At 43.9% G+C, this 18,239-nt stretch overlaps 2 protein-coding genes across 3 annotated transcripts in view; one reads left to right on the top strand and one right to left on the bottom strand.

The window, feature by feature from the left end:
• Positions 1-4,806, bottom strand: part of TIMP3 (TIMP metallopeptidase inhibitor 3) — a 33,318-nt gene extending 28,512 nt beyond the window's left edge. Inside the window, exon 1 of the mRNA XM_027657302.1 lies at positions 4,450-4,806. Coding sequence (XP_027513103.1) covers positions 4,450-4,573 — 124 coding nt within the window. The 5' untranslated portion in view covers positions 4,574-4,806. The remainder of the gene's footprint in view (positions 1-4,449) is intronic.
• The window catches only part of SYN3 (synapsin III), a 203,526-nt gene that overhangs the window by 106,081 nt on the left and 79,206 nt on the right, over positions 1-18,239 (top strand). The window lies entirely within an intron of this gene.

Below are 18,239 nucleotides of genomic sequence, written 5' to 3'. Positions count from 1 at the left end.
AAAGAAAAACCAACAACAACAACAAAAAAAACCCACAAAGAAGCAAATCATATCTCCGCTTCTGCTAAATAGAACAATTCAGTTGAGAATGGCCATCTTTCTGCCAGAAGACATGACTAGGCACAAGGAATACTCTCTTTCACCACAGCTTTTACCAGGGACATTGGAATTTCATAAAAGTTAAACAAATCTCCTCAATTTCTTCCCACGTAAAATGAAATTTGCAGTACTTTATTTTTTTAATTTTGTTAAGCTTTACAGGACACTTCTCAGATTTCCTGCTTCTAAAATGCCTCAAAGGGAAATTCAGTCTAAAAATAAAACCACATCATTGCTTCCTCAAGAAAAGTCTGATTCCAAAGTGGATACAACACTTTTGCAACCATTACCACAACAGGTAGCTCAAAAAAATTGTTTTACATTCAGCTCAATTCAAAAGATTGGTATAATTAATTGGAGCTAGTTTATTTTAACTTTTAAACTAACTTGGCAGACCTTACCTGTCTGCCTTAAAAGCTAAGACAGCACATGTGACCTCACTACAGAGTCTACTTCAAAGTAAAGAACCCATGTTCAAAATCTCACTTATGATCAAGTTGTTCTGCATATCACTTTCAGCTTTTTAGTGAGAAGGTGGAATGATCAATTCAAGGAAACCAGTGAAAGGGCAGGTTTTCAATTAGGTGCTTAGCCTCTGGGCCAAGCAAATTCCATAGCTTTCTCCTTCTCTGCTCTTTCTTTCTTCCTCTTCTCCTATCATGTTCTCAGTTCGAAGGATGGGAGCCACTGCAGGTGTTGTGAACTCAGTGCTATGGGCATAGGAGGATGGAGTGAAGAATGGCTTCCACCAAGGGACTCTTAAGAGCTTACCTTCACCTCCCCAAAGCTTGTCAACCTCAACTCATCCAAACAGGCTTTTTAGAACAGACAGGAGCACTACCCACTGGTACCCTTGCTGAAACAGGTATTTCTTCCCCCAACACAAACCATACAAAGGAATTTTGAGCACCTTTGAACTTAGGTAAGAGACAGTTAATAGTGCCACAGCTCTTTTCTAAAGTATATGCACAAGATGAAAGTAAGATAGGTGTGGAGTGGACAAAGTACTTTATCGCTTGCAGACTCATTTGTCAAATCACAATATCACATACTTTCCCCTCCTTTTGTTTTGTTTTTGAAAGGGGATGTGGGGCAGAGGGTACCAGGCAGGAGGTGTTTTCCAAACCTATGAATTCAACATTCAGCAGCCAAATTCAAAAGTTCCTGCTGCTCCTGCAAAAAAAAAGGACAAACAAGTCCCTTTCATGTCAGCTATGTCCAGCTGGAAATGTCACAGCTTTGTCACAAAGGAACAAAGCATGCCTGGTGTCTGTTCTTTCAAAAGATCCCCTAATTCAAACAAAAGAAAAATATTCACATCTGGAAGGGGTCGTAGGCAGAGGGCGGGAGTGGAGGAAGTAAAGTTCAGATGGCAAGTCATAGCAGTTGCAGTTTGTCTAATTATTGTACTGCCTGTTCTGGCACTTATTGATCCAGTTAAGAAAGAAAGCCAAGAGTTAAAACAGCAATTTTATTATTTATTGACCTCGGAGGGCCAGATAAGACACACCTCTTCATTTTTGCTCCATTCATCATGCTGGAACAATCAGGTTGAGTGAAAAGACCCCTTATGACCAGTCTGGCAGTAGTGCCTCTTTTTTTTTTTTTTTTTAACCCCCCCCCCTTTTTTTAATTAAAAAAAAAAATTATTATGTATGAAGTCCAAGCTTCCTTTAGAAGACCACAGCCTTCACTTTCAAAGGATGTACATACAGAAATCCTACCCTTTCCAATGGGTTTATTTGACCATCTGTTTCTGTAAAGATTAAAACCTTCTAATGACTGCAGGGTTGGGAGGGAGCACCAGAACAGAGCCACTGGAAGATGAAAAATCAAAGGAAGAAGAGAATAAACCTGACAGTAAGACTTCACTGGCTAGGCACGCAACACCAACAGTAAAAGTTTGCACCACAATCCTAAACTAAAAGTTTTTTCCTTCTTCAAAATTCAGTGCTTCTGAAGATGAAAAGCCTCTCCAAGGCTGCCACCTAGCTAGTTAATTTCTTGTATTGTTTTAGGAGCTATTTTAAAAGCCTCTTTTGCTCCAGCTCTTACTGCACTGACTCCTCCCTTCAGAGCTGGTATTTTGTCAGGAGTTTCAAGAGCGATAAAAACTTGCTGCCAAGTCCCTTTCTTCCCCACAATGTGTTTTATAACCCAGCGTGTAGTTTAGTCTGTCTAAACACTGCACTAGTACACTGCCATCAGTTTCCATGGAGATGATTAACTCCTCCAGAGCCAGAAAGCTTTAGTGGGCTTTTTTCCCTTTCCGCATATGAAGAACATGACAGCATTTACTAAAATCAGCCTACAGAAACATCACATTTTCCAGACAGTTCTAGCAAACATAAGGATTTACTGTTGCTTCAACCCATCACCAAGCTGCAGTCTTAACCAAACTTGCATTCAAATCATCTACTGGAACAAGTTGCTTTTTCCCCTCATGCTTCTCCTCCCTTGCATTGCTCTGATGTCTGAAGGCATGGCAGCCCCACAGACATCAACTTTTTGCTCTATGTCTTAGAGCAAAGCCAAGGCTTGAGATATAATTAAGAGTCCAGAAGAGAGAAAGGAAAGATGAAGGAAATGACTCTGAACTCAATCAAAAATCAGAGTAGAAAACAGAAAGACTTTGTGCCCTAAAGCTTAGGAGCAATGTTACATGAAACTTCATAGTTTACTATACTCCTAGTCACTTACGCATCTAGTAAAAATACACTGTGTATATTCATCACAAAAATTTATTTAACATCATTTTAGAAGTTGAATTAAACTGAAAACTACTCTTAATCTAGTATAACATGACCTAATCAGTGCAAGAAAGTAGACCTTCTCCCAAAATGCAGCTAATGAAGACCATGTGCTGCTATCAGCTTTAGCTGTAGAAAAATGGTTTCTCAGTCTCCCTTTCACAGAAAGGACAATATCTCTGGCAGTTGCCACTTAGATGGCACACTTGTTGATCCCAACTATGAAAACAGCAACAGAACCTTGAATACTGCAGTTTTCGGGAAGAATTTGCCAGTATAAAACTATTTTATAAATGTTCTTCAGGCTATCATCACTGAAGCAAACTGTAACCTTCCTAGCACTATTAACATGTAATGGGGTTTTTGGCATTCAAGAGCAGACACACTATATAAACTAGACATGAATAACCAGGCATAAGTACAGTTTCTGTAGAAGAACTCTCTCTGACAAGAGACAGCCAAGCTTACTGGCAAAAAAATCTAACTTGAAAGAGCCACCGGCAGGGTTCATAGCTATGGGTGTTCTGCTGCAGTAACGATTATTTTCTATTTGACTTTCATAGCAGTTGCCAGAAGGACTTCTTTGCAGACTCCACTTGGAGTCAGTACCATGTGGGTACCATCAGTGCAAAGTCCCTCAAGCCCCTTTTATGTTGTGCTACTAAGGCAACCTACAGAGAAGGTAAGAGGCTTCACTTGTGCCATCCACTCACGACTGCTGAAGTGACAGCCTGGATTTACCATTACATGGACATGTGTCCAGTATTAACTCAAAGGACACCACTATTTGATTTCATATACTTTGCCACAGAACACTTAACAAGCAGTAACCATATTTTGTTAACCATCCTTGTCTACAGACAAACCAAAGAACTTGAGATCAGTCTCTGTTACCATCTCCTCAGAGATTTTTGGTGTTGTCTTTGTCTCCTACCTAAAGTTAGTGTAGCTAACCCCTAAGGATCCTAAAACCCATAGCGGAGAACGTCAGTCAGGATTCAATAAAAATGTTTTAACTTTCCCAGAAGCTCCAAAGATGACAGCAGAAAGTGTGGAGACACTTGTTATCTGCTTCTCCAGCCCTTCCCCAAAGTTACAGACGCAGCACCACAAGCCTATGTGAGCCGCACCTCCCATACCAGCCGCCACGGTCGGTTTCCCGGCTTGGAAGAACCCATCCTAATCCTGCCTCCTACTTTTTGTCACCAAGTTGTGGAGGAAATTTTGTCAGCCTACATCTCCAAGTTGCGTATTTGTCCCGCTGTAGGAAACATGCCACTTCAACAACTACTGATTTCTTTGAAGGACTTCTGGGAGAGGCTGCCGCGGGACGGGGCTTGGGAGTGCCGGGCGGGGGTCCGCCGCTACACGCCTCTCCTCTTACCAACCCAGGCGGCAGCGATGGAGCCAAACCCGGTCTTCAAAAGTCGGGTCCCCCCTCACCAGTTTAACCCGCCGCACCTCTGCCTTCACTGGGTGACTCGAGGGACGAGGACTTCCTTGCGGTGACAGCCCGACTGCCGCCCTCACCCCCTCGGGGTCCCGGGAACTCTCCAGCTGCCCCCAGCCCGGGAGCCCTCCCGGCGCGGGCGGCACTTACCGATGTCGGAGTTGCAGAACGCGTCCTGCGGGTGGATGGGGACGCAAGTGCAAGCCTCCACCACCAAGTCCCGCAGGCTCCAGCTGCAGAGGAACACGGCGAGGAAGCTCAGCCACGCCGTCATGTTGCCCCCCGAGGTGCTGCCTCCTCACTTCTGCGGAGCGGGAGGCGGCCGCTGTTGCGCTCGCCTGACTTTACTCTCGCTCCCTAAACAGCCCGTGCGCCGCTGCTGCCTGCCCGTCCGCAGCCTGCACTGCGCCTCTCTCTCTCTCTCTCTCTCTCTGTCTCTGGCCGGGCTCGGCAGGGCAGCGCTGTCTCGGCGGGACGCGCAGGGCTGAGGCGCGGCGGGTGCGGGCGGTGCGGGCCGGGTCCGGCGCGCGCGGTTATAGCCCGGATCGCGCCCGCTCGGGCTCCGGGGGCGCCGCCGCGCGCGGCCAATGGCAGCGCCGCATGAGCTCATCGGCGGGAGCGGCCGGGGCGGGGCCGCCGCCACAGCGCCTTATACGGAATCGTGCGGCGGCGGCGCCGCGGGCCCCGCTGGCAGGGGGAGGCTCCGGCCGCGACCCGCGGTCCCCCGGTGCCGCGGGGGGTTGGAACTCTTACATCAGTACTGGCGGTACCTCTGCGTGTCCGTCCCCAGGCCGTCAGTGCCCCGGCGGTCCCGGCCCCCCCAACCCCGGTCAGGACCTGCCGCCCCGCGCCGCTCCTCAGGGCGCGGAGGGGCTCCTGGAAAACACACGCGGGGTTTGTGGTTCGCTCGGAAAGCCTGGGCTGTTTCCCTTGAAAACCATCTGTGCTGTCTTGCAAGCTGAGTTTAAGCTGAAGGCGGCGGTGACACTGTATTCCAAGGGGCTTTGCCGGCAGCGGTCAGAAAACTCAAAAGTGCGCCGTGCTGCTTCTTTTCCTCTTTCAACAGGCAGTGGAAAGGGGACGTAGGAAAAGAAGGACAAGACCTAGCTGAACTGTAAACCAGAATGTCGCCCTGCGTGTTTTTAATCCTCCTTCTTCTGTCACCTCACCACCATCACCCATCGCTTGCTCTTTTCGGGGCTTTCGGACAGAAAGGGGTCATACACTGCTAACATCGAGCTGGAAAAAGCAGTGTCGTATCTACTCAGGCACTCCCAACATTTAATCTCAACGTGTATTTTAGCAGAGCAGCTTTAGCGGAATTTATAGAAATGTTTGTTTTGTTTTGCCTTATCCCCTTTCGGAGCCTTAAATTTCTGTCAGCTGTAGAAATGTAAATGTTATAGGAGAGCTGGGACTCTAAGGAAGGAGATTGCCAGCTGCAAGATACAGACAGCCTTATTATCCTGCAAAGGGGACTGAGGGGTGATTAATCACAGTATCAAACCAGTATATATAATGTCAGAGTACTTTCCACGGGGTTTACAAGACTTAAGCATATCTAGTTATAAATTATGCTGGTATTAAAGGCCAGGGACCAGCTGTCCTAAATTTCTAAATAGTCAGCCAAGTCTTTAGAATTACAATTCTGCTCCATCTGGGTTAAGCATAGCCTGCCTACACCTTTTCTTTAATCATACCATGCATATAAAATTAAAATCTCCCATTTTATGGAAGCATAGGCTTTTATTTGGAGCATCAATAGACAAAGATGGGTGTTGTCAGTAGGGATCAAGGTTACAATGCCAACAATGGGAAACACAAGTTGCTATCCTTGCTGTGACACAGACAACCTATGTGACAACTTTGCCTCACTGTGCTTCAAATCCCTGTGTAATGGGATAATAGTGATGGGAGCTGCTCAGGAATGTGTATTAGTGAACACACTGAAAAAAATAGATGGTACGGAGATGCTAACGGGTCATATAAGTATGTATGAGACATTAAATAGGTCATTCAATTTATACACATCAGTGGCTGAATCACTGGGCCCAAATTGCAATATGAGAAACCCTGTGCAAAAAACAGTTTAGGTATCTGGACTATCTGTTCAAGGTACTACAACTGAAGTTGAATCCATCAGATTGGATGGACTGTCATTTCAGTCTCACTGGGTGTAAACAAGGAACAACTTCACCAACCTCAGCAGAGTAACACGGAAGAAAAATTAGGTGTGTCTGGCACTCTCATTTTTTCTTTGTTGTTGTAAAAAGTTTGATATCAGCAACATCATGATACACCTGGTCTATCAACAATCTCAGATCAATATCTGAGAGAAGTGGAGTTATTCCAGAACCTGACACTGGTGTAAATAAGGGAGAGTTTGGCCCACACACAACTAGATTATAATCACAGCTCCAGCACCACCTCCCTTCGCTCTCTGGCCAAATAACTCCTCTGAGTACGTTTCTTCATTTCTATAATAACATCTTTCCAGTGTCTTCTGAGGACTAACAAGCTAAATGCTTTGTAATAAGCTTTTAAGTTGTTGGGTGCTATGTAAATGCTGTGTGTCTATGGTACGCAGATGCAGGACACATTCTGAGAAAAGAAACCCTTCAGTCACCTTCTCAATTTCTGAAATGTGAGAGGAAGAAGACTAGAAATTACTGACGTTCCACAGGGCCCTCCTAGGCATGGAAGTAGCTTGTTTACAGTGAGGCTGACCAAGCTTGTTAAAATTACACCAAGTTTATGCTGATTGCAGGAACTAGTTCACTTTTCAGATATAATCCAGGGAAGTAATAGGATGAAAAGAAATGACACAACTTGATCCAGAGGTAGGGCACATTTGTTTGGAAGGGGTGCTGTGCAGACTGTTTGTATGGCAAGGCTTACTGTTATTCTCTATATTACTGTTTGGGAGTTGATCCAGAAATTTTTGTAATGCCTATATTATTATTGCCTGGAGTAGCAGTGCCTGTATTGGGTCAAGACTTAGCTGATTCACCTGCTTTTTTGACACTTAAATATTCTTTTTTAAGGAGATTAACTTCTTTACCATAGTAGAGATGCAGTTTTTTCAACCAGGACTGAATACTGTACAATAAAAATAATATTTATTTTCCATCTAAAGAGTACATTTCACACACAGAAGCCAGAGTGACTTATTTTTGTAAATTACAGGTAAATAATATTCAGGAAAGCTCAGTCTGGCCAGTGGCCTACTCGAGGCCTTTGTTAAATTATTTAACCTCCCTGTATATTCATTTTATCATCTGTAAATAGATGTTATCCTCTGTATGTTATCCTCTGATAATATCAATTAGATATTGATATTTGCCTCTCCTCTTTAAGACCTACTAGTAAAGTGAAGTCTGGAAGGGACAGGCAGGGATTCTGAGTGTTTATTTATATAAGAAAATATTGATAATGTTGTCAGAGTAACATAGAAAGTTGATGAAGGAACTGAAAGGAGAATTCTCTCTGAATTCCTGCTCTATGCCCTATCTGCATGGGAGAAACTGCAAAGGGAAAAAAGTAAAATAAAACCTATCATTCTGCTCTTTTGCTCAGGTAAAACTTTAAGCCTTATATGGCCATAAAAAAAATGTAGCGGAGAAAGAAGGAGAAAATAAAGACCTTGATCTTCATATGAGAAAATTAGAGTTCACATTTGGTTAATGTCACCAAATAAAGAAATCTATGTTATTCCAGCCCTCCATCAAGAAACACACTGTTGAACACAATTAAGGATCTCTCTGCTTTACTGGGCAGCCACACAACTTCATGCTGTGATCTTGTCGGATCCCACAAGCTAAGCATGACTGGGCTGGGTCAATAGTTGGTGTGAAAATTCCCAGGGAAAGCCGTGTCCCGCAGGTGTTGTTGACTGAGCAAAGTGGCCTTCTTCCCTCCATCCTGCATGAGTGTGTGCAGGCAGTGCTAGGGGGCACTGTGCTGCAAGAGATGATCGCATCCTTCACGGATGAAGCCAGGTTCTTTTCAATATCTAAGTCATCAATTATGTGGAAAAGGAAAAACTTTAAGCTGTGTGTTTAGTTACATTTCAGGAAAGAGAACTACTTTCTGCTTCCACAGATACTCACAGCTGTTTACATCACGAGCAGATTAAGGACGTCATTTTCCTTCCACGAGTCCTGCTTGTGGCTAGAAAGAACCATCCCGGAACTAGGGGCAGAGATTGAGATAAAAGCACTCTGGGATATTCCTTCAAGATATGTAAGGTGTTGCTGGAAATGAAGTAAAGTCATGTTCACTTGCCTTCCGATCACAGTTCATTGTGAGGGATGGCACCTGCTTCAATACAGAAGGGCTTCATCAAACTATGGCAAGTCCTGGTCAAAAAAAAAAAAAAAAAAGAGGTGGGGGGTGGGGAGAGAGAAAGACATACTCCCCACTACCACCAGAGAAAAATACCCTGACACACGTAGTGGCTGAAAACGCTCCAGCTCATCACCAGATCTCAGCCAGCTTAAACTGAGTATAGCATAAATGAAGTCAGGACACTTCAGCCTGCAGATCAACAGTCTTGACACCTTCTTAACAATATATTAATTTTAAAGGCTTCTGAAGTATGGTCATTTTTCTATTTGATTTTTTTCAGCAGTAAATTGACTTGATTCGTGAGCGTGAAGTCTTGCCATTAGCATTCTGAATTGTTCAGCTGACAAGTTGCTCAAAAGTATCCTCTCATCTGAAAAACTTTTCTTGAAGTCAGCGATCTTCATATCTTTTACACCAGCTCAGCATCACTCCGTCTAGAAGGCCTCGTTGTTTTTCTGCTTTTATGCAGAAGGTGGGAAAGGATAAGTGTTTTCAAAGCTATCTGATGTCCTTTTTTACAGCACACTCATGCCATCTCGTAGGACGGTACAGAATGGTCATGCATTGCATTAGCAAAAGATTCTCATATTTCTTGATTATCTGTTTCTTTCTCAGTACACTGTTTCTTTTCTAACACTGTCCTTTGAGACGATGGTTTTGTTTAAAATGTTTGTATTTGCTATGATTTATAAGTGTGAAAAAGTTGGAAAAAGTCCTATTAATTCCACCATTGTATCAGTGAACTTTATATGCTATTTAAAACGAGAAGACTCTTTCTTCAAAAATGTCTTTGATTCTATAAATGCATACAAAAAATTCATTTGATCTCTTTCTCTGAGGTTGCAAAGGAATTATGTCACCTTCCTGTCTGCAAGCCAGACATAGGTAACACTCCATCCCATTCCCAAGCTTTTCATTTGAGGTGCACCATTAAATCTTCATCAGCTCTAATGGTTCTATACTGTGTTCAGTCTTCAAGGATCCTTTACAGATTGTGCCCACTGAGGGTGCTCCACCTGGGAGCAGACTGTAGGCACCATGTGTCACTAGGAACGTTACATTATAAAGGGTTGTGGAATATGAAATCACCCTTTCTGTAGTGCAGGGATCTCCAGTCAGGCTGTGATGTGGCATCAGCTGCAGAAGAGTAACAAGGAAATATCTTTTAACAGCCTTATCAAGCTGAAAATGTTTCCTGCACATGACTGTGCTCTTTGGCCCAAATCCAGTAAAACACTAAGGCACATGTTCAACTTTAAGCACACAAGATGCTCTACTGAAGTCAACAGAACCATTTACATGCACAAAGTTAAATATAAGCTTAAGTGCATTTCTGGACTGGGGCCAAAGGGCTCAGTACCATGCAGGGTTCAAGCCAGGAGGCTGTGATTAGATGGTCTGACAGAATCCGGGAGGGAAGGACACAATGTGATTTGCTTTGTTCTACCTGCCTCTGTCTCATTCCAAGCAATTAATTTTCTCTCATTTTTGTTTATAAGTTTTTCCATTTCTCTTTTTTTGCTTTCTTGCTGCTGTAGCCATTTCCAAATTGGAGTTTTGTTTTTCTTTTCTAAACCCTTCTAAACTGCATCCATAGCTCCAAGTGACTGAACAAAGAGATTTCAAATAGATGAAGTACTTCAAATGGTAATAAGAGCTGGTGTTCCCAGAGCTTTGGAGGCTCTGCACTAAGCACAGAAGAGAGTGAGAGCAATTGAAAATCACTTTTCTGTTGTTCCTTTGTATGAACTGGTTTCTGGCTTATGCAATGCACAGTAATTAAAATTACTGGAATGCCTCACATTTTTAAGAGAGCTTTAAGGCAGCTCTGTGGCATTGTGGCCAACAGAGTTCACGAGCAGATTCATGGCTCTGATCGACATCTGACGTTTCTATCCACGTAACTTGAAGAAGATGATATCTTTGTATAGGCCTTGGAGAGGAGCTGGAGAAAGAAGGGGTAGACACGGAAAAGCAGTAACATCTGCTCCCTGCATCAGCTCCATGAGCAGCTATGGGGCAAGTCTTCCTCTTGTTGAAACAAGAGCCTAAAGGCTGGTGTGGTTGTCAGAGACCTCGTTGCTTTCTCTCACTGTAGCCTTAGTGTCCTGCTCAAATTCGAGTGTGGGACAGCACTTATACATTCTCTATCTGCCACTGTAATATCAGATACTCACAGTGTCTCCTCCCAGGGACAGTACAGGAATTGTCTCTTTCTGTGAGTGAGGGTTTGCATCTGAGTGCTGGCCACTGAAGTTGCTGTGTGTATTTGTGGGGTTCCAAACAGCCCCCCAGTGTTCAGCAGACAGAGAGCCTGGCAGACTGGCATGTTGCTCTGCTCACAACAGGTTGCCCTCCCTGTGATGAGGTTTACTCTGCTTGGCAGTGGTAAAGGAGTATCTTGGTGCTTTTTCATTCGTGGCACAGTCCAGAATTTCATTTTCTTATTTTCCAGTTTTGTCGCTGAAGGTGGCTGACTGCTACATCCCTGGCCTTCTCTCGAGAGCTGCCCTGGCTTCTCACAGTGATGACTGGCCAAAGAGGAGCAGGAGAGCTGAATACAGCCTTACCTGGGAGGGGAGCTGACTGAGAATATGGCCTTTTTGGCATGCTGAGCAACTAGATACTTCTTCACTCACCTCTCTGCCTCTCACCAGCCTTCTGAAGGAATGGACTGAGTGTGCTCCCTCATCTCTCAGCATAATGTTTCTCCCCTTCTCCTACACATCAAAGGGCACTGTCAGGATACAGCAGCCTCCACAACCTGGTGTGAGTGTAGGGAGGTAGAGAAAGATCCCAGGCAGGAGGCAATAGTCCTGTATCTCCTAGACTATCCTGAGGCTAGCAGAACTGCAGTCTCTCCATATGGAGTAGGCCACTCAGTCCTTAGGATGTGCCACTGGTTTCAAAGCTTGTTGATCTCTGATCCTCTGAAATCACCATACGTGGGAAAAGCAGAAAGAGCAGAAGAAGGGGGCTGGACTTCCTTTTTTTGTTTCTTTAATGAGCGTGGAGATAGTGTCAGGCTGTCAGGTCTGAAGAAAGGGCCTTTTCTTTACCTGCAGAACAGGTGCAACTGCAGGAAAAGTTGATGTCTCTTGCTTCTCCGTGCACAACCTGAAAAAACTTCCTGTAAGAATAAGCCAGTGTCTTGATCTCCATAATCCAGGTGTTACTAGTTTCTCACCTGAAACTGCAAATAAAGGTGTTGGTTACAAGGACAGTCTCTAATGACAAAGACAGTGTCCCAACAGGGAATGAACTCAGTGATTCCTGTTGTGTGTGCCAGCACATGAGCGTCAAAAGTAAGAAACAGTTCCTTTGTGTGGAAACCCCAACAGAGGTCGTTGCCTTGGCATAGTACTTTTTTTATACATCCAGATTGACTATTTCAATGCTTTTCTTCCTGTGTTCCCAAATCAGTGCTGTATTCCAAACAGTAGCTGACTGCTCAGTTATGGCAGAGCCTTTCCACAGGCTCACGGTTCCAGCCAATAGAAGCTGGGGAATTTCCAACGTGAGATTTCAAGGGCAGGTCTCTTTCTTCTCTAGAGCAAAAGGCAGCACTTCTGTTTCCTCACTCTTTTGGAATTTTTCTCCATAAATCTTGGCATACTGTGTGAGACAAAAGATGAGGAGATGGTAGATCTGCAGTCTAGAGTGAGGACTCTCATTTGTTTATTGTCTTACTCTTCCCAAGGAAGAGTAATACTTTCCTCAAAGGGCCTTTTCGGGTCAGCAGTGTGAGTTCCACACCTAATGTATTAATGTCAGGAGTCAAAAAATCAGTGTTTGATCTTGCACAGATGTGCGAAAACATTATTCTTTCTCCACTAAAGACAGACGTAACAATCTACAGCCCCTCTTCACCCTTCCTTTAATCTGACGGCCCTGATTTCCTTTAATCTGACAGCCTCCATCCCTTAGTTGCGCCTTTCTATGTACTTCTGAGGGTTGTTTCAGTGGGGGATACAGAAGTATGGAAAAACATCACAGTGTAATTGCAGAACTCTTCTGTTGCTTTAGCAAAGTAGACCTGGTTTCCTTTCATTGCAAGTGGGAACAGGTATTGTGCAACAAGAGTTAATCTGTAACCAGATACAGCATGGCTGGAGACGAAGCCAAGCAAGAGGTACAGAGCAAACTTCCTCTATTTTTCCTTTACGCTGAATGACAGTATCTTTACCAGGGACTGTAGGGCTAGGATTATAATCACGTGCATTGTTAGCAGAAGCTTAAAAACCAATGTCTTATATTGACAGAGTTCAATTCCTTTTGATTTTAACTTGGTTTGTAGCAAGAGCAACATGGCAAGTCAAAGTTGGTGTGCTCTTCTGATGGTTAGACACACGGCGTGCATATTTGTGCTTGCACCCCACTGGTTTTACCCAGAAAGAAGGACTTCCAATGCAAAGCAGAAGAGTCAGTGAAACTACACATTTTTGGCAAGAACCAGGAAGGTGTAGCATGTATGTACAGATTATGTACTAGGAGTTGAGCTATGAAGGTACCAAAGCTTGAACGTGTGGTTTGAGCAAGAAAACATCCCTTTGTATCTTTGTTCTTAGTAACTCTGCCACCAAACCTCACACAGAGTATTGAGCAGAGGGGTTAGCATTATCCCAAGTGCCCCTTCTGTGGGATCCTGGACTGTTCCAAGGCGGTGGTTCATCTCAAGTTCTAAGAGGTTTGAGAGCTATTTAACATTTGTAACAGTAGCTTAGTACAGCACATCCTCTTCCTCTCCCTCTTCTCTCTCCATCTTCTCCCTCTCCCTGTCCTGTCCTGTCCTCTCCTCTCCTCTCCTCTCCTCTCCTCTGGTCAGTTTGCCCATGGCTGACACCCAGCTGAGGAGCTGCTGCACAGCACAGCTCCCATTCCTGCAATCTCCCTATATCTGCAGCAGGGATTTTAAGCAATGATTAAAGGTAACTGCAAAAAGAGATTGATTTCTCACCACACAAGCCAGGGAGGTCAGTGAGGAAAGTGCTCTCAGTGTAGAAGTTATGCAATGCATGAGAGGAATCTACAGTTTTAATCATGGGATAATTAGTGGAAAACAACAAACAAAGAGCTGAGCAACAGCAGTTTCTACCAACAGAGACATGGTTCTCCAGTAGACTTTCCTCAGCACCTGACAGTACAAAAGACAATAGATAGACAAGCATCTTCTATATATTGTATTTTTATTTAAGCCATGTCTTTATGTTCCCTGGACTACAACCAAGCATTATTTAACCAAAATCTTGCTTCCTTTTCTCTCAGTTCAAGTTCAGCAAGACCAGCACAAGCCCAGTGATTGGAATGGTAAGGGAGGAATGTGCCACCAATGCTGGTACATCCTTGGTGCAGCTGGAATAGAAGGCACCAATCTGGTCTCCATTTTCTCACAGGACAGCTATGGGTATACCTTCTGAAAGCATTTCAATTCTCTCTCCCACTGTTGAGACTGAATGAACTATTGCTGGAGAAAACCTTTTCCCACTGATACTTACATAAAGTCACTTTTGTTTCAAAGAATTTATTGTGCCAGAGAATCAGGAAGAGTACTGTCTGCCTCATGGAAAGAGGGGGAGCAGGCTAGGAAGGGAATTTTTTACTTCATTTGAAATTGGTTTCCCCATCTGGAATAAACTTTCACCTCTGAACATAATATATAATGGCAATTTAGCCTAGAGAGGCTAGTATAGCATAATCTGTGCATGGCTGTAGGCAAATAGCACTACAGAGAGCTGCCTGGAGGAAGCCAAAACTTATTCCCAGTGAATGCAAGTGTTTCCTTCTCCTCCTTGTGGAGACACAACCTAACTCCTTAGCTTAGGCAATGTCTCCAACTCCCCTAAGGTGTTGCAATTACTTTTAATGATATTTTTTTTTTTTTTCTGGCATTATAATCTGAAGGATAATCATAACCATTCAGTTTTATTTTGAGAAAAGGCTTTTGAGAATAGAAAGGAGAAAAGAGGAGAACCTGATGCTGGAAAAAAACCCAAACTTATTTCATCAGGCATTTCTGGGAAGAGGGAGGGAGGGAGGGTAGCTTTTAAAGCCATGCCTATGGCTGCATGTAAGGGATAGTTCTCAAAGGATTCCCTTAATCAGATTCCAAAGAAGATAGGCTCTCTCTTTGTAATTCACTCCATGTCTTATTCTAAGGCCGTATGCTCTGGTCACATGAAGATTTATAGTCTCAAATTTACTGGCCTCAGAGAATCTGAAAGAATTATGCAAGAAATCATGTTCCATGATAACTGAGGCCTCACACAGCCATGCTTCCTAAAGACTGCTTCTAACTCGATATATGGCCCCTCTAGGGCTTTGTAAGCCCTTATGGGGAAAAGAGAAGGGGAGGAAAAGGGGGAGCTGCTGATCATTGCCATATGTGAGAAGCATCCCTGTCTGCACGTGGGTATGACGTCTGTGTTGTCGTGGAGGCTGAGCTCTGCATAGCCCCCCTTTTTCCTGTTACCAGTCAGCATCTTGCTGCTGGAGCAGGAATCCCATATCACTCTGTACTGCAGTTATAAAAGAGGAAAATGATGACCAATGGAGGGGGAAGGGGTGGGGGAAATCCTCTTAAATAGCCATGTAGGATGTCTGGGCAGGGATGTCAGCCAAGAGTCCTCAGAGGCAGTAGAATAAGTGGGAGTTCAGCAAACAACCATTTTCTTCCTTTGACTAGTGTTCCTCAGAGACCTCAGCACTCCAGTTCTCATAGCTAATTTTAGCTATTTGTGGTTGGCCTGTTCCTAATGTTCCTTTCCTATCTCTCTCACACACTGAACCTTGGGATACTCTCTGTGGGCTGACAGATGATGTGAAAACCTCTAATCTGCAGGTCAGATATCAAAAATGAAGTGGGATCATGAAACTGGAAGCACAATTTGCTTTTTTCCAAGTAAGGGAGATATATTCATATTAGAAGTTCTTAGCATACCAACTTTGTGAGGTTTTTATAAAGTATATGAGGGGAATGACTGATTCTTGAAAATATTATGGTAACCACCAAAGATGTTATCATCCCATGGACACTGCCTTTCCTATGCAGACTATGACTGATATTCTTTCATTGCTTATTGGCACTGCTCTTAGTTAGGAAAACCAAAACCACATTGTCCCAAACACTCTACTGATATATAACAGGCAGAGTCAGTCCCTGCCAAAGGGCATGGAGTACACGTTAGAGAGAGTTTAAAATTAACATAGTGACAATAAATGTGCCATACCAGGAGCGAAGGAGCTTGCAGCATGTGGCATTCTTACTGCAGATATCACGTTCGTGGAACTATGAGTCTTACATGATTTGTGCTCCTGCGATGAATTGATGTCTTGATATCTTCCACAAAATTTGCTATACAGTGATGAATATGATGTCCAGAGACACCACAGAGTACAAAAGAAAGGAAAAAGTTCAGGATGACTCCAATTTCAACCAAATTTTCCCAGAGACATGAGCAACAGGTGGCACTTCTTCCTCTACTCTCCACATACAAACCTGTTAGAGAATGCTCTGCAGGCACGAAGTGTATGGTCTTAGTGATGTATGTGTGAGACTGTGGACAGTAAAGGCCATACGGGCCCTTAAGGAACCTGGAAGAGATGCTGGCTCTGCTCTGTAAGAAAATTTATTCCAGGGCCTGGGAATCAGGTCAGTAACCTTATTTTCAGTCTATTGATTTAAAAGGTCTTTGAGCCGGGTGAGGAATTCTGGGAAGCTGTTTAGGCGGAGAAAAAGGTAGCTATTATGTCTCTCAAGGGCAGAAGAGGACTATTACTTGAGCTGACAGAGGCCAGATTTATGTTATTAATTGGGCAGACACCCTTGGTTTTGTGTTGGACCAGAAACAAAAGACTGACTAGCGTATGTTGGACAAGACTGCCTGTAGCACCCTGCTCTGGTTGGCAGGAAGCAGTCAGTCTGCATATAAAACAAACCTCATGAGTTGCCCATGGTATTCGTTGTGCCCTGCACTAGTTTCCAGGTGAGGCCGTGCTGCACAAGGAGCTATTTTCCACTCTACAGAGGCCCAGCCAGGACACTGTAGTCAGCATCATGGTTAGCAGAAGCATAGGCAGCTGCTGATTGCAGCAGGGAGAAGCCCAGGAATGAGCAGAGCACACTGCTGGCCCTCAGAGAACAAGGGCCATTTCATGTTGTCTCTGGCTTTCCATAAATTTCTGGGAGCTCTGCTGATTGCTGAAGGTACCCTTCATTTTTAAAAATTTTTAAGTGTTGGAAGCTTGTTTCATTTTCAGACAGAGATAAATCCTGCCTAAACTGAAGTGGGGGGAACCTCCCACACACCATCTACAGGTTTTCCTAATAGTCCCTGGACAGATGGACATGGTCATGTGAGTCCTTGAAAATCTATCTGTTTTGAAGGAGTAGCGGGTGTGGTGCTGTGGACATGGACAGATATATGTGTTGCCCTTCACAGAGAAGCTCACTGTCCTCCAAGACTGAATATCAACAAAATCCTTCCTGTGGGGACTTCCAGCTCTGCCCGAGCCAGCTGTAAATTCCTTTGAGGCTATGACTAGGAAAACTGGAATCTTGGGAGGACTTGGTACAGTCCCAAAACCATTTCCACTAAACGTTCCCAAAAATATGGTTTCTCTGACCCAGGAATGTGAGCTCTGTAACAATGCAAAACTGAAGTCCTAGACCACTGGAATTAACTAGTATTAGCTATAACATCTTTGCGCTGAGTCTGTCTCATCCAATATGAAAATCACTGTCCCTCTGGGAGACAGACTCTTTGTTCCATTTTTATGTAGCACCTGGCACAACGGGGATGTTAGTATTTGAGTGAAGTGCTACCTGAATACAAACAAATAAAAAAATTAGTGGGACCCCTACTTTCTCTGTTTACTGCTTTTGAGTTGATTATTTTGTAATGAATAATAATAAAGCATCTGAGTAAGCACAGCAAAGCTAAAGGCTGCTTCAGCCAGGAAAAGGCTGAGAAGCAGGGAAAACAGAGACTGGCATATAAATATCTGTAGCACAGCGGAACAGAAGCCATGAACTGGTATGGAGTGGCTGAAGCAGAAGGTATAAGAAAAGTAGTTATATACACACAGAGCTCCTCAGCTGGTCCCAGTGAAGCTGGAACAAAACTACATTTGCTCTACAGCAGGTGAAAGTATAGTCCTTCAAACCCAAGACAGCTGGCCATCCTGACCACCAGACCTACCAGCTGCTTCCTCACTTGCTGGACCTTCTGTCTGTGCATTGTGTACCTCACCATCTGTTTGTCCTTTTTATGGGAGAGGTCCCTACCAGTTGTCACCTTCTGCATGAACCAACTGAAAAGTTCACCTTCCCTACTGCGACAAGTTTCCTGCACATTTTTTTTTGCTTCCTTGCACAATAAAATTTCTTTTCTGAACAAACATTTGCAGTATTCCCCTTTTAAATGTAGAGGTTCTTGAGGGACGTAACATCTCTTGGAGTGAATGCATTCCCTAAAAGCCTTCCCCAGGATTTTGTGACCCCAATTGTCAGGACTCTTTTCTCCAAGGATAGAGAATGCAATCCAGGCCTCTCTCCCTTGCCTGTGGTCTCTCCAGTGGGCAAACAGCCAGAATAG

Source organism: Corapipo altera, unplaced genomic scaffold (assembly GCF_003945725.1).
Source record: "Corapipo altera isolate COAL_440 unplaced genomic scaffold, ASM394572v1 1, whole genome shotgun sequence".
Classification (NCBI taxonomy): Eukaryota; Metazoa; Chordata; class Aves; order Passeriformes; family Pipridae; genus Corapipo; species Corapipo altera.
The sequence above is the reverse complement of the archived record's forward strand: the minus strand, read 5'-3'. Positions and strand labels throughout refer to the sequence as shown.